Below are 16,302 nucleotides of genomic sequence, written 5' to 3' on the forward strand. Positions count from 1 at the left end.
TTGGCTTTGCATCTTTTTAAGAAGTTTTCTTCGATCAAGAGTTTTTAAAAAATAGCAGTATCTGGACTTTTTTGAGCGTCTGAGAAGTCTGGCTGATCCCTGAAGATCTAGATTCACATACATGTTTCTCTTGGAGCTTTGATTGGTTCCTGGCTGGAAGGTTTCTCTCTGTGATGTTTAGGGGAATGCCATACCATTGAGTACTCAAGGATTTATTGCTTCATGTTGTTATCAGTTTACTTCCAGTTAGAACTGATACTTCTTTTCTCTCCTGCATACTTAGTTTCTTTGGTGTGTGTGTGTGTGTGTGTGTGTGTGTGTGAGTGTATTATAATCAATACATTTATTTTTTAAAAATTTTATTTAAGGTAAACAAATTTCATGTATTTCATATCTACAGATTTAGGAACATAGTGATACTTCCCTCTCACCCCTCCCTCCCACTCATACTGCCATCCTTCCTCCTCCTTCCTCTCCTATTCTTTCCCTTAATTTTTAAAAAAATATTTATTATTTATTTGAAAGGTAGATTTACAGAGAGGCAGAGGCAGAGTAAGAGAAAGAGAGGTCTTCCATTCACTGGTTCACTCCCTGGATGGCTGCAATGGCCAGAGCTGCTCCAATCTGAAGCCAGGATCCAGGAGCTTCTTCTGGGTCTCCCAAGTGGGTGTAGGGGCCCAAATACTTGGGTCACCTTCCACTGTTTTCCCAGGTGCATTATCAGGGAGCTGGATTGGAAGTGGGACTTGAACTGGCGCCCATATGGGATGCTGGCACTGCAGACAGTGGCTTCACCTACTATGCCACAGCGCCAACCTCTTCCTCAATTTTTATAATGATCTACTCAGTCTAATTTATACTCATAAGATTAACCCTACACTAAGTAAAGTGTTCAACAAATAGTAAGAAGAAAAACAACACTGTTCTCATCAGTAGAGACAAGGGCAGTAAGCAATCCTTGAATATCAAAATGTCAATTTCACTTCTACATTGCAATTTTGGTTTCCTATTAGTTACCAAAGATCAGGGAAAACATATAGTATTTGTCTTTTTGGGACTGACTTATTTCACTAATAGTTTCCAGTTGCATTCATTTTGTTGCAAAAGTCAGGTTTTCTTTCTTTTTTATGGCTGAGTAGTATTCCATAGTGTGTGTGTGTGTGTATATATATATATATACACACTATTATTTCTTTATCCAGTCATCAGTTGATGGAAATATGGATTGTTTCCATATTTTAGCTATTATGATTTGAGCTCTAATAAATGTGGGAGTACAGATAACTCTTTCATATGCTGATTTAATTTCCCTTGATAAGTTTATTCTTTAGTTCTGTTTTTTTTCTTCTTTTGGAAGACTGAGTCTGTTTTTCTTGATGAATTTCAGTGAGTGAAGTCTCAAGGCTAATAGATTTTTTTTAAAGATCTTATTTATTTATTTGAGAAGCAGAGTCACTGTGCAACTACTCCCCATGTAGGATCTCTGTCCTTAATGTGTTGTACTATGCGAATTAATGGTAAAACTGCTACTCAAACAGTACTTTATACATTGTGTTTCTGTGTGGGTGCAAACTGTTGAAATCTTTACTTAGCATATACTAAGTTTATCTTTGTATATAAAGATAATTAAAAATTAATCTTAATGTCTCTCTGTCTCTCTCTCTCACTGTCCACTCTGCCTTTTAAAAAAAAAAATAATCTTAATGAAGAATGGGATGGGAGAGGGAGTAGGAGGTAGGATGGTTTAGGGATGAGAGGGCAGGTATGAGGTGAAGAACTGCTATAATCCAAAAGTTGTACTTTCAAAATTTATATTTATTAAAGTTTTCTATAAAAAACAAAGTAAAAATTCAATTATAGAAAAGAACTTATGTTGTAAAAATCTTGAGTTTTGATAATATTTTGTGTTATTTAATTGTTGATTCATTTTCTGAATTTTTTCTGTGTTCTTTCCAGTTACTTTTTGTGCAAGGAAAACTTTTTTTTTCTGTAATTCTTTATAGTCTTGTCTTTGAATCAAACATGAATGCATTTCAGAATTACCTAAGTAGAGTTTCAGAATATTTCATCCTATTTTTTATTTTTTATTTTTTTATTTTTTGACAGGCAGAGTGGACAGTGAGAGAGAGACAGAGAGAAAGGTCTTCCTTTGCCATTGGTTCACCCTCCAATGGCTGCCGCAGCCGGCACGCTGCGGCCGGTACACCGCGCTGATCGGATGGCAGGAGCCAGGTACTTCTCCTGGTCTCCCATGGGGTGCAGGGCCCAAGCACCTGGGCCATCCTCCACTGCCTTCCCGGGCCACAGCAGAGAGCTGGCCTGGAAGAGGGGCAACCGGGACAAAATCCGGCGCCCCGACCGGGACTAGAACATGGTGTGCCAGCGCCGCAAGGCGGAGGATTAGCCTAGTGAGCCACGGCGCTGGCCCCCCTATTTTTTAAATATTTATTTTATTTATTTGAAAGGCAGGGTAACAGAGGGAGAGACAAAGGGAGTAAGAGGTCTTTCATTTGTTAGTTCCACTCCCCATATGGCCACAATGAGAAGGCAGTGCCAGTTGTAAAGTAGGAGCCAGGGACTCTATCATGGTCTCCCACATGGCTGGCAGGGTCTTATTACTTTGACCATCATCTGCTGCTTTCCCAGGTGCACTAACAGAGAGATGGATTGGAAGTGGAGCAGCTGGAAGCCAAACCAGCACTCTCATAAGGGAGCCAGCATTGCAAGTGGTGGCTTAGCCTGTGCACCACAATGCCAACACCCAAGCACCCTGTTTTTCTGATGATTTTATGTAGATGTTTACTTTGAAGGAAGACCTAAAATTTTATTCTAAAATAATACTGGATTCCAAAGAATATTTTCAATTAATGACATTTGGTATGCAGTAAGTTATATCACCTTTTCTGATTTTTATTGATACAGAAATATTTATAGACTTATATTTTTTAAAGATTTATTTTTTATTTATTTGAAAGACAGAATTACAGAGAGAAGTAGAGACAGAGAGAGAGGTCTTCCATCCACTGGTTCACTCCCCAGATGGCCGCAATGGCTGGCGCTGCGCCGATCCAAAGCCAGGAGCCAGGAGCTTCTTCCGGGTCTCCCATGTGGGTGCAGGGGCCCAAGGACTTGGGCCATCTTCTACTGCTTTCTCAAGGCCACAGCAGATAGCTGGATCGGAAGTGGAGCAGTCGGGACTAGAACCGGTGGGGATGCCAGTGCTTCAGGCCAGGGCTTTAACCCACTGCACCACAGTGCCAGCCACTATAGACTTATTAATCACTAATCTATATCTAGTCCCAGATGTCATTTTGTCATAAAGACTTATTTTATTATTCTGATTTAAATTAAATCAAAAAATCATTTGCAGACTCAATATTTTCTTTGTACATGCAGTGCCAAGAAAACACTGAAAACTGATTGACCTTCTTTGTAGAAAACAGGGTAATTCCACACCCTGGCCCCTGGAAGTTTGCCACTTTGTTAAATCAAAAGACTGCCATTAGGCTATTTACTTCAGGATTTTTATTTTCCATGATGGAACTTAGTTAAAGAGGCTATAGATGCATCTAGCAATCGACATGAACAAAGAGCATGGGCGGTTCTGCATGCTTTTGTGGCCTACCGTGGGCAGCTGAATTCATTGGGCTGAGCTGATCCTGTTCAGTTAGCTGTGAATGTCTATATAAGTGAGGCTGTCAGTTTGAAATGTCTCATAATGTTTCACAGTTACAGATTAATAGTTAATATTATTATTTCCAGGAGCTGGTGATGATACACGAACATGGGGGCCACCTTTTGTGGGAACAGAAAGTACATATTTTCTCAGTGTTAATCGAAATAAGAAAGTAAGAATAACTTTCCATTTTTTTTCCTTTGTGTGATTCTCTTGTAATAATAAAAATATCATTATGTCTTCTTTCTTTCTTTGTAGATGTAACTAATATTTAAAACAAATTTAATTTCATGTTCTTATTTTTTACCAAATGGAAACAACAGAGCTCTTTACTAATTTCCCTTTTCTACTAAGTAATTTAAAACATTTTGTAAGAATTTATAATGAAAATAATTTTAAGAAAGAGAAAAATCATTAGATTCTTTACATCTATTATTCTTTTAGAAAATGTGAATTGTGTAACACTTGGTATTATTACTGGAAAACATTTACTGTAAGGCTTCCTATTCTAATCTAACCTAGTTGCAAACAAAATCAGTAAAGATAAATAATTCTTCATCAGGAAAATAGATTTGCTTTAAGAGGAGAATCTATGATATGAATGACTCCCTTGTTGAACTGTCAGTAATAAGAAAAACCTTCAGGACAATATTTTAAGATATATTTGTTTTGATTTTCAGAGTATAGCTGTTAATATCAAGGATCCAAAAGGGGTGAAAATCATCAAAGAGGTACAGTATGCTCTATGGACAGCATCTAACAACCTAGGTTGTAGTTAGGAGTTTGAACATCAGAGCCAGTGTTTTAAAACTTCACTTTATTGACAATCTGTACTTTTGCTCTAAGTGCCACTTAAAAATTTTGACTTGGGGTAGGTATTTGGCATAACAGGTAAGACTCTTGTTAAGATGTCAGTAAAGACAGAAGCCCTAAAGGCATTCGGAGCTGGCTGAAAAGCTCATGAGAGTATTTCAGGCATGGAAAGCCAAGACACTCTGGCAAAAGATCTCTGCGAGTGAGATCCCAGTGGAAAGAACAGGCCATCAAAGAAGGAGGTACCTTTCTCTGAAGGGAGGAGAGAACCTCCACTTTGACTATGACCTTGTCTAAACAAGATAAGAGTTGGAGAACTCAGAGGGCTTCCATAGCCTTGGAAACTCATGACTGGAGCATAGGGAGATTACTGATGCCATAGACAGGAGTGTCAATTGGTAAAGTCAACAACAGGAGTCACTGTGCACTTACTCCTCATGTAGGATCTCTGTCCTTAATGTGCTGTACATTGAGATTTAATGCTATAACGAGTACTCAAACAATATATTTCACTTTGTGTTTCTATGGGGGTGCAAACTGTTGAAATCCTTACTTAATGCATACTAAACTGATCCTCTGTTAAAAAAAAAAAAAAAAAAGAAAGAAATTATCAATTCCCAACTTGACTCTCACTGGGATTAAACATGACAATAGGTCTGCTCTGATTTCATCATCATTTAAAAAAATCATCTATTATTTTTCACTTTATGTTTCTGTGTGGGAGCAAACTGTTGAAATCCATACTTAATGTATACTAAGTTGATCTTCTGTATATTAAGATAATCGAAAATGAATCTTGATGTGAATGGAAGGGGAGAGGGAGTGGGAAAGGGGAGGGTTGTGGGTGGGAGGGATGGTATGGGGGGAAAGCCATTGTAATCCATAAGTCGTACTTTGGAAATTTATATGCATTAAATAAAAGTTTTAAAAAAAAAAAAAAAAAAAAAAAAAAAAGATGTCAGTAAAGACACCCAAGTCTTATATCCGAGTACCAGGTTTGATACCTGGCTGTGGCTCCTGATTCTATCTTCCTGCTAATGCAGATCCTGAGAGGCAGCAGGTGATGGTTAAAGCAATTGGGCCCTTGCCACCTACGTAGGAGACCTAGGTTGAATTTCCAGCTCCTTGGTTCAGCTCTTGCGTAGCCCTAGCAAACTCTGGGCATTTGGGGAGTGAACCAGCAGATGGAAGTGTGCTCGCTCTCTCTTTCTCTCCTTCTGGCCATCTCTTTGCCTTTCAAATAATATTTAAAAATTTGTCTTTTATAGTAAGTAAATGGGCTTTTAATTCCTTGTATATTATATATAATTATTAATAGTAGCTAATATTGACTGAATGCTAACTCTACATCACATCCCTGGTTTGAACACTTAACTTAAATATCTTCTTTAATTCTAAGAATTTGCCTTGTAAGTGAAGTTTTACAATCTCCATTTTCACGGAAGGGAATTGATTCTCATGGAATTTAGGTGATGCTCTGAAGATTATGTAACTAGGATTAAATGAAATTAAATTTGACTTAAAGCTGCTTCTGTATATAGCAAGATGCATCCTAATTTAATAGCATATTCTTTTTAAAAAAAGATTTATTTGAAAGTCAGAGCTACAGAGTTTCAGGGAGAGACAGAGAAAGGGAGATCTTCCATCCACTGGTTTGCTCTTCAGATGGCTGCAAGGAGCCAAGAGGTTCATCTGGATCTCCCATGTGGGTGCAGGGGTCCAAATACTTGGGCCATCTTTTGCAGCTTTCTCAGGCTATTAGCAGGGTGCTGGATCAGAAGTGGAGCAGCCAGGATTCGAATTGGCACTCATATAGAATGCCAGCTTACAAGCAGTGGCTTTATCTGTTATGCCAGGACACAGGCATGATAGTAGATTCTTGTTAAAAATAACTGATTCTCAGCCAATCATAGCAGCGAAGTCTAAGCCAATCATAGCCTGCCAATTGACCATACCATGTCCAAATGAAACACATGCTAATTGTAAAGCAATCATGCTGTTTTTGAGTTCCACTTCTTTTTTTCTGTGTATATAAATATTGCCTGTCCATTAACTGAGTGGACTCTCAGAACCACTCCTAGTTCTGAGTGCTCCCTGATCAGTCTGTGATCAAATACATATTGCTAAATTTATTGTGTAAGTTTTTCTTTTAATTTTAATAAGGGGGAAAAACTGACATTTGGATCTTGTTTCATATCACTGGAGAGCCCCAGCTTTTCCTAACACTTACTTAGATGGTTAATATGTCTAGATCTGATCTCAGCTTCTTTCTTGGAGGGGCAGGATGCATACCTTTTTACTATCTGTTTACCTTCTTTGGGCCTCAGTTTTTCTCATCACTGAAGTGGGGATAAAAGTAGTACCTACATTAGGATTGTTGTGAGAATTGAGCAGAGTGCCTGCTACATAGTCAGTACTCATTAAGTATTAGCTATTATTATTTCCTGATGCACATAAAGTTATATTCATCCTGTGAGATAAAACTCACTTGCCACCCTTTTTAAAGTTTACCATCTAATTTAGTGGGTATATATTCATTTGGTTAGAAAACCAGGACTCAAATTTTCTTGCTCACCAAAGTGTCAACTTGGTCTGTTGCTAATATTTTTTCCCTACCTGGATGATCAAAATATAATTAAAAAAAATTTTAAGGTGAGAATTAGGTCATTCTCTTTGATTTTGCTGAATGAATCCAGCAATCTAGATTTTGTTTACTAGATAGATTTTGAAGCCAAAACTTGAAAATTGTCATTTTTATACTACCCTATTTTCCTGTATATTTTATTTAGTATATTATGTTTGCTTTTTTTTTGTATTCACTTGAAACTCAGTTTGATTTTCTAAATTCTTGTACATTAGTGTTGGCCCACTCTGTTTTGCTCTAGTTGCTACCCTCAGCTTTCTCTCTTTCCTCCTCTTCTTTCCTTCCCCTTCTCCTTCTTGTTATTATCATTGAGGAATATGTTTTTTTTTAATTTTTTTATTTATTTATTTTTTGACAGGCAGAGTGGACAGTGAGAGAGAGAGACAGAGAGAAAGGTCTTCCTTTTGCCGTTGGTTCACCCTCCAACGGCTGCCGCGGCCAGCACGCTGCGGTCGGCGCACCGCGCTGATCCAATGGCAGGAGCCAGGTACTTCTCCTGGTCTCCCATGGGGTGCAGGGCCCAAGCACTTGGGCCATCCTCCACTGCACTTCCCTGGCCACAGCAGAGAGCTGGCCTGGAAGAGGGGCAACCGGGACAGAATCCGGCGCCCCGACCGGGACTAGAACCCGGTGTACCGGCTCCGCGAGGCAGAGGATTAGCCTACTGAGCTGCGGCGCCGGCTTGAGGAATATGTTTTCCCTTGATTCTTTTCTGTGTTTCTTTGTTCCTTCTTCATTGTTCATAGTGCTACTTCTTTGCTTCCATTTGAGAACTTTCTGGTATTTTATCTTGGGAAGTGAAGTCAAGGTTTCAAATTTGATGGAACAAATACTTGAGGTTTTCATTAGGGCTTCTAAATTGGGTAATGTTAGGTAGAACTCAAAACTGTTGTTTCTAAGGCATCAATGTACATATGAATATTTTAGACCCACATGTGTAATTCTGACCAAAATAAATCATTGCTGGTTTTTCTTCCCACTCTCCTTGGATTATGTGATGTCCTCTACCAGACTGTAATCATTTAAAATTAAGTTTCATTATGGGATTGAAGTCTGATTGATAACAATGAAGTACATTTCAACTCATATTAAATTTAAACAGAGTATCTGGAAACATTATTTATGTCTGTTGCATTTAGCAAGTTATACCATTCGTCAGCTATGTATCTTACTGCCTAGAGGAAGGCTTATTTTTTTTCCTTATTTTTTTAATATTCTTTCTGGAAGGGATTTCTGTTTTGGCCTTAAGAGAAGAAAAACAATCTCTGCATTCAGACCTTTGTGGCTATGATTGCTAATATAATGAGTCTAGTTTATAGTAATGGTTCCAAAGTATTATACAAGGCAATCAGCTGGATACATGAGAGCTCCAAAAAGTATGACTCCTTTGTCAGCTACTAACCAAAACCAGGTTGTGTAAAGAGCAAAACTATGTTTTGAAAATCTGTGTGGAGCCTGGTATTTACAAGGAAATATGACTTGATAATTTTCAAATATGTCATCCTATATGTCAAAGAATTTTCTGTGCTAACTCATTCTCTATGTTAATTAGTCATAATATCCTTATTATCGGCCTGCATTACAGTCAGCAAAACATTGCTATGGGTTATTTTCCTACAATATTTAATTATGAAAAATTCAAATATGTTGCAAAATTGAAAGAATAGTTATCAAAACTCATTTACAATATGTGTATATGAAACAACTTTAGCATTGTGTTGTATTTGCCTATTTACATACATATACATATGTGTGTTTGAACTATTTGAAAGTGGGTGGAAAATATGAAATTTTGTCCTTAAATCTTTTGGAATACATTGTCTATGAATAAAGACATACTTTGAAAATTATTAAAAATATTTCATAAATGTGGTTAAATTATCCCCATTACTTTCCCTTGATGACTTAGTCTGTTTCTAAATTATGTCAGATGACAAGCTCAGATTAGGGATTATAAAATTCAGATTGATTTTTAGATGTTATTAGCCCTGTGACTGGAAGGAATATTTTTTTCCTTTTCTTTTTTTTTTTTTTTTCTTGACAGGCAGAGTGGACAGTGAGAGAGACAGAGAGAAAGGTCTTCCTTTTGCCGTTGGTTCACCCTCCAATGGCTGCTGCGGCTGGCACATTGCGCTGATCCGAAGCCAGGAGTTAAATGCTTCTCCTGGTCTCCCATAGGGTGCAGGGCCCAAGCACTTGGGCCATCCTCCACTGCACTCCCGGGCCACAGCAGAGAGCTAGCCTGGAAGAGGGGCAACCGGGACAGAATCTGGCGCCCCGACCAGGACTAGAACCCGGTGTGCTGGCGCCGCAAGGCGGAGGATTAGCCTATTGAGCCGCGGTGCCGGCCTCAATTTCTACCCTTATTATAAAACTCTAGCTATAAGGCTGGCGCCGTGGCTCAGTAGGCTAATCCTCCACCTGAGGTGCTGGCACTCCGGGTTCTAGTCCCGGTTGGGGCACTGGATTCTGTCCCGGTTGCCCCTCTTCCAGGCCAGCTCTCTGCTGTGGCCAGGAAGTGCAGTGGAGGATGGCCCAAGTACTTGGGCCCTGCACCGCATGGGAGACTAGGAGAAGCACCTGGCTCCTAGTTTCGGATCAGCGCAGTGCGCCTGCCGCTGTGTGCCATTGAGGGGTGAACCAATGGAAAAAAGGAAGACCTTTCTCTCTGTCTCTCTCTCTCTCACTGTCCACTCTGCCTGTCTAAAAAAAAAAAAAAAACAAACAAAAAAAACAACAACAACAAAAAAAACACACCTCTAGCTATAAATCTGACATTAAACCAGAGATTGTTAAGTCCACCTTAAGGGGGGGCTATAACAAGCACTGATTACCCATAAACCAAGTTGAAAAACAAGTTCAACAAGTTATAAAGCAATATTTTTAAAGGAATTGATCTTCCTAGATTCAAAAGAGAAATCTCTTTAAACCCAATGTCCATTTAACAGTTAAACCAAATTCTCATGCATGAGATTGTTATTTACCAAAGACAGCTTTTTAAATTCTAATTGAATTTGAGTCTGTTTTTCTCTTTACCCCCCAAAAATCCACTTTAGGCTAGTGATGACTAGTCAGCAGTCAGCTACTTGGGAGTGTATCTGAAACAAAAAGTTCAGCAGTTACAAGATGTGTTTCAAAGATGACTGTAGGCTAGGGGCCGTTGTACCAGGGACAAGAAGTCCACTGGAGGTTTTTCACCATTATGTTATTATTATTTTTTTTTTTTTTGACAGGCAGAGTGGACAGTGAGAGAGAGAGACAGAGAGAAAGGTTTTCCTTTGCTGTTGGTTCACCCTCCAATGGCCGCCGCGGCCAGCGCGCTGCGGCCGGTGCACCGTGCTGATCCGATGGCAGGAGCCAGGAGCCAGGTTCTTTTCCTGGTCTCCCATGGGGTGCAGGGCCCAAGCACCTGGGCCATCCTCCACTGCACTTCCCTGGCCACAGCAGAGAGCTGGCCTGGAAGAGGGGCAACCGGGACAGAATCCGGCGCCCCGACCGGGACTAGAACCCGGTGTGCTGGTGCTGCAAGGCGGAGGATTAGCCTAGTGAGCAGCGGCGCCAGCCACCATTATGTTAGTTTTAATGGGAGAGGGCATCCACCAGAGCAGGTGGGCACCCCTCCAGAGATTCCTAAGGAGAATCTGATAGGTGATAGAACAGAGGGCAGTTACTACAAGGAGGCTTCTTGCCCCCTTGAAAAGGGCAGGCTGGAAGAAAAAAAAACTTTTACTCAAAAACCAAAAGCCAGTACTAGAAGTGTCTAATTGTGAGGCTGTTAGACAAACCAGTCTTAAAGATTCTTTCCTATAAACCTCTAGGCAAAATTAAAACAATGGGGGCAATAGTCACCTGATAAAACACTCTCCTCCGCTGGAATTAAAATCTCAGCAGGTCACAAGCTATAACAGAAGAACCCTGGTGGTTCACTGAATACACCCAAGGACTCTGTGATGTGCTGGAAAAGAATTTAATGCATATTGGAGCACATGCAGGGTGATGGAGGCAGGAGGCCAATTAGGAGACAGAATTCTGAGATGGGGAGTCACAGTAGAGGGGTTGGCACTTTTCACAACTCACTTAGGCTAACTTCTCCATCCGCTAGTTTGTAAGCAGGCCAGATGGTAGTGCAGAAAGGATGAGGCATTTTTCTGTAAGCTCAGGAGGGTCAAAAAAGATCTCAAAATAGATGGTTTGTCTCCTGGCTGGAATGAGAGCATAAAAATGGAAGCGTACTTCAGGTTTTATGTCTCCTAGGTTTGAGACATCTCTCAGAACTCTTGCTGCCCGTGACATCCAGTTGTGCACTGAAGCCCACAGGGAAGAGAGGAAGGTGAGGGTGAGGTTAGCATGTATCACCCACTCTCGCTCAGCCTTCCACGCTTATAGTCTAGGGTATGTATTTGTCAGAATAGCACATGCAGGGAGTGATCAGTTCCCTTACTGGTGGTGTGCTTAGACTGGGCCTCTGCCTGGTCAAATATATACTCTTGCTTTATTCTTATACATAAGGAAACATAGTTGTTCTATGCCTCTTAACCTTGAGTCTTGTCTAATAGGCCTGATTTCAACAATGAGCCTTCATGATGAGAGCCTTAGCAGAGGTGTTTTTAAGCTGGAGTTTGGTGAAAGAGTGACAGTCCTGGCTCCTACCTAGGCCGGTGACAAAGAAGCAGAGTGGGGGAATAAAATTCTCACCAGTAAACCTCCTCTGAGCTATATGCTACACAGGAAGGACCAGACAGAAGTGGCTCCTACCTAGGCCGGTGACAAAGAAGCAGAGTGCGGGAATAAAATTCTCACCAGTAAACCTCCTCTGAGCTATATGCCACACAGGAAGGACCAGACAGAAGTGGCTCAAAAGAGGGAACTTAAGAAGAAAGATGAGGAATACCAGAGATATGCTGAGACTTGTCTATACAAGTTCAGGCCATGTGGGGACTTAATGGGCTAGATCAAAAAGCTACCTGTCTGCAAGAAGGATGATTAAACTTTAACAGAACTAATGGACAAAATATCTAGGAAATACCCACTAATGGGACCAGGAAATCGAATTTGTAAGAATCTAGGAGACCTGGAGAAGTACAGGAAGCACTTAGAGGAGCAGAGAGAGAAAGATTTTGTCGGAATCTGTGGTCAAGGAAAAATTCATTGAGTCATGGAGCCTGGAGCCCATGGCCTCACTACAAACTGTGCCCAGTCTCATGACAAATTAATCTCTGAGGAAGGAAGCCAGAATAAAAAGCGAGAGCTGTCTGCCTACTCACCTGTCTGGCGGGATGATCCAGTCTGGGGTTGAACTTGAGTGCGATCTGTGTCACGTTGGAGTTGCCATCCGAGCCACAGCACCAAAATGTTATGGGAAAACAGTGGCAGAGAAATTATTATTACCTTGGTTCTTTGTCTCAGATGGAAGAATTTCCAGGTGGACAAGACAAAAGGAAAAGTGAGATTTAAAGGTTTAAAAGCAAGATTTAATATTAGAGTCAAAGACCTGCAAAAACAGCATAGTGGGGGGGGGGCTACAGAGAAGCAAAACCCCTAGACTATTATTTTAGTGAATCATATCAAACCTTCTTTTATGCCTTTGTATCCTCATAATACCATGCATATTATTTACATGTAATTTGCCTTTTTGTTACTGAATTTATTTTGAATATTTTCTAATAGCATAACTAATCATTGACAAAAAACATAGCTTTTCTCTTATTATTAATACTTTTACACTAGTATAACTTCTTGTTAACATTTATTTGCTTATTTTATTGAAGCATTTGTAATCTATCTGGCTACTTATTTGAATGGTGATATGATATAGGATTTTATAGAAATATAAGAATACCTCACAGGGTTTAAAATTCATTTTAAGGAATAGTATATAGTTTTTTAAAATATTTATTTTATTTATTTATTTGAAAGTCAGAGTTACACAGAGAGAGAAGGACAGGCAGAGAGAGAGAGAGAGAGAGGTCTTCCATCTGCTGGTTCACTCCCGAATTGGCCACAACAGCCGGAGCTGAGCTGACCCGAAGATCCAGGAGCTTCCTCCAGGTCTTCCACATGGGTGCAGAGACCCAAGGACTTTGGCCATCTTCCACTGCTTTCTCAGGCCATAGCAGAGAGATAGATCAAAAGTGGAGCAGCTGGGACTCGAACTGGTGCCCATGTTGGATGCCAGCACTGCAGGTGGCAGCTTTATCCACTACGCCACAGCACTGGCCCCAGTATATAGTTTTTTTCTTTTTAAACATTTATTTTATTTATTTGAAAGACAGAGTTACAGATAGAAGTAGAGACATTGAGAGAAGTCTTCCTTCTGCTGGTTCACTCCCCAGATGGCCATAACAGCCAGAGCTGCACCTATCTGAAGCAAGGAGCCAGGAGCTTCTTCCGGGTCTCCCACATGGGTACAGGGGCGCAAGGACTTGGGCCACCTTCTACTGCTTTCCCAGGCCATAGCAGAGAGCTGGATTGGAAGAGGAGCAGCCGAAACTAGAACCAGCACCCACATGGGATGCCAGTGCTTCAGTAACCTGCTGCACCACAGCACCGGCCCTGTCAATATATACTTTTTTTTTTTTTTTTTTTTTTTTTTTTTTTTTTTTTACAGGCAGAGTGGGCAGTGAGAGAGAGAGACAGAGAGAAAGGTCTTCCTTTGTCGTTGGTTCACCCTCCAATGGCCACCACGGCCGGTGCGCTGCGGTTGGCGCACCGCGCTGATCCAATGGCAGGAGCCAGGTACTTATCCTGGTCTCCCATGGGGTGCAGGGCCCAAGCACTTGGGCCATCCTCCACTGCACTTCCCTGGCCACAGCAGAGAGCTGGCCTGGAAGAGGGGCAACTGGGACAGAATCCGGCGCCCCGACCGGGACTAGAACCCGGTGTGCTGGTGCTGCAAGGCGGAGGATTAGCCTAGTGAGCTGCGGCGCCGGCCAGTATATAGTTTTGTTTTTTTTTTAATTTTTTTTGACAGGCAGAGTGGACAGTGAGAGAGAGAGACAGAGAGAAAGGTCTTCCTTTGCCGTTGGTTCACCCTCCAATGGCCGCCGCGGCCGGCGCACTGCGGCCGGCGCACCGCGCTGATCCGATGGCAGGAGCCAGGAGCCAGGAGCCAGGTGCTTTCCCTGGTCTCCCATGGGGTGCAGGGCCCAAGCACCTGGGCCATCCTCCACTGCACTTCCCTGGCCACAGCAGAGAGCTGGCCTGGAAGAGGGGCAACCGGGACAGAATCCAGCGCCCCAACCGGGACTAGAACCCGGTGTGCCGGCGCCGCTAGGCGGAGGATTAGCCTAGTGAGCCGCGGCGCCGGCCGGCCAGTATATAGTTTTAAAAGTTCCATTTTGAGTCTTTAAAATTTTTGAGTTTGATTTATTTTCATTTAATTTGAAAGCAAAGAGAGAGAAATCTCCTATTCATTGGTTCTCTCTCTAAGTACTTGCAACATGCAGAGCTAGGACAGGCTGAAGCTAAGAATTGGGGACTAAATCTATGTCTTCCACAAGGGTGGCTGGGACCCAAGTACCTGAGCCATCCACTGCTGCCTCCCAGGGTATGTTATGCCAACCATCTTTCCCACTCTCTTTTAAGTATTCAATTCATTAGTATGAATTAAATTCACCACCATAATCACTTTTCTTTTTTTCTTTTTTTAAATATTTATTTGAAATTGAGAGTTATACACACACACACACACACACACACAGAGAGACAGAGAGAGAGAGAGAGAGAGAAAGAGAGAGAGAAAGAGAGAGAGAAAGTCTTCCATCATTCCCCAGTTGGCCGCAACAGCCAGAGCTGTGCCAATCTGAAGCCAGGAGCCAGGAGCTTCTTTGGATCTCCCACACGGATGCAGGGGCCCAAGGACCTGGGCCATCTTCTGCTGCTTTTCCAGGCCATAGCAGAGAGCCTGATTGGAATTGAAGCAGCTGGGACTCTAACTGGTGCCCATATGGGATGCCAGCACAGCAGGTGGCAGCTTTACCTGCTCTGCCACAGCACCGACCCCAATCACTATTTGTTTCAAAAAATTTTTCATCATCCCTGCATACATGGGATAAATCCCACTTGCTCCGGGTGAATGATATTTCTGATGTGTTCTGATTCTATTGGCTAGTATTTTCTTGAGAATTTTTGTTTGGATCTTTTTCAGGTTTAGGAATTAAGGTGATGCTGGCTTTATAGAAGGAGTTTGGGAGGATTGCCTCCCTTTCAATTGTTTTGAATAGCTTGAGAAGAATTGGAGTTAGTTCTTAAAATGTCTGGTAGAATTCAGCAGTGAAGCCACCCGATCCTGGGCTTTTCTTTGATGGGAGGGTCTTTATTACTGATTCCATTTCTGTGTTGGTGATGGGTCTGTTTGGATATTTTATGTCTTCATGGCTCAATTTTGGTAGGTAGTATGTATCCAGGATCTATCCATTTCTTCTAGGTTTCGCAGGTTCTTGGTGTACAGCTCTTTGTAGTAATTTCTGATGATTTTTTTTTTATTTCTGTGATATCAGTTATATTTTTTTCATCTCTAATTTTATTGATTTGGGTTTTCTCCTTTTTTTGGCTAATTGGGCCAATTGGTGTTAAAATTTTTCAGGGACCAGTGCTATGGCGTAGTGGGTGAAGCCTCCGCCTGCAGTGCTGGCATCCCATGTCAGCGCTGGTTTGGGTCCCGGCTGTTCCACTTCTGATCCAGCTCTCTGCTATGACCTGGGAAGGCAGTAGAGGATGGCCCAAGTCCTTGGGCCCCTGCACCTGTGTGGGAAGAAGAAGCTCCTGGCTTTGGATCTGTGCAGCTATGGCTGGCCATTGCGACCAATTGGGGAGTGAGCCAGCAGATGGAAGATCTTTCTCTCTCTCTCTCTTCCTCTCCTTCCCTCTCTGTGTAACTCTTTCAAATAAGTAAATAAATATTTAAAAATAAATAAATAAATAAATAAAATTTTATTAAATTACCAGCTCTTCACTTTGCTGATCTTTTGTGCTTTTTTTGGTTTCAATTTTGTTTATTTTTTTCTCTAATTTTATTTGTTTCTTTTCTCCTACTAGTTTAGGTTTTGGTTTGCTGTTTTTCTAGATACTTGAGATGCATTGATAGCTCATTTATTTGGTGCCTTTCTGATTTCTTGATGTGGGCACCAATTACTATAAATTTTTCACTTTCCACTGCTTTTGCTGTATC

The 16,302-nt window shown here is 41.3% G+C and overlaps 1 protein-coding gene across 3 annotated transcripts in view; it reads left to right on the top strand.

Moving 5' to 3' along the window:
* Positions 1-16,302, top strand: part of SUGCT (succinyl-CoA:glutarate-CoA transferase) — an 825,030-nt gene that overhangs the window by 27,737 nt on the left and 780,991 nt on the right. For all 3 annotated transcript variants that reach the window (XM_017344447.3, XM_051853314.2, XM_008261668.4), the window contains exons 4-5: positions 3,763-3,848; positions 4,357-4,407. In XM_017344447.3, coding sequence (XP_017199936.2) covers positions 3,763-3,848; positions 4,357-4,407 — 137 coding nt within the window. The remainder of the gene's footprint in view (positions 1-3,762; positions 3,849-4,356; positions 4,408-16,302) is intronic.

The sequence above is a fragment of the Oryctolagus cuniculus genome, chromosome 16, assembly GCF_964237555.1.
Source record: "Oryctolagus cuniculus chromosome 16, mOryCun1.1, whole genome shotgun sequence".
NCBI classification, from domain to species: Eukaryota; Metazoa; Chordata; class Mammalia; order Lagomorpha; family Leporidae; genus Oryctolagus; species Oryctolagus cuniculus.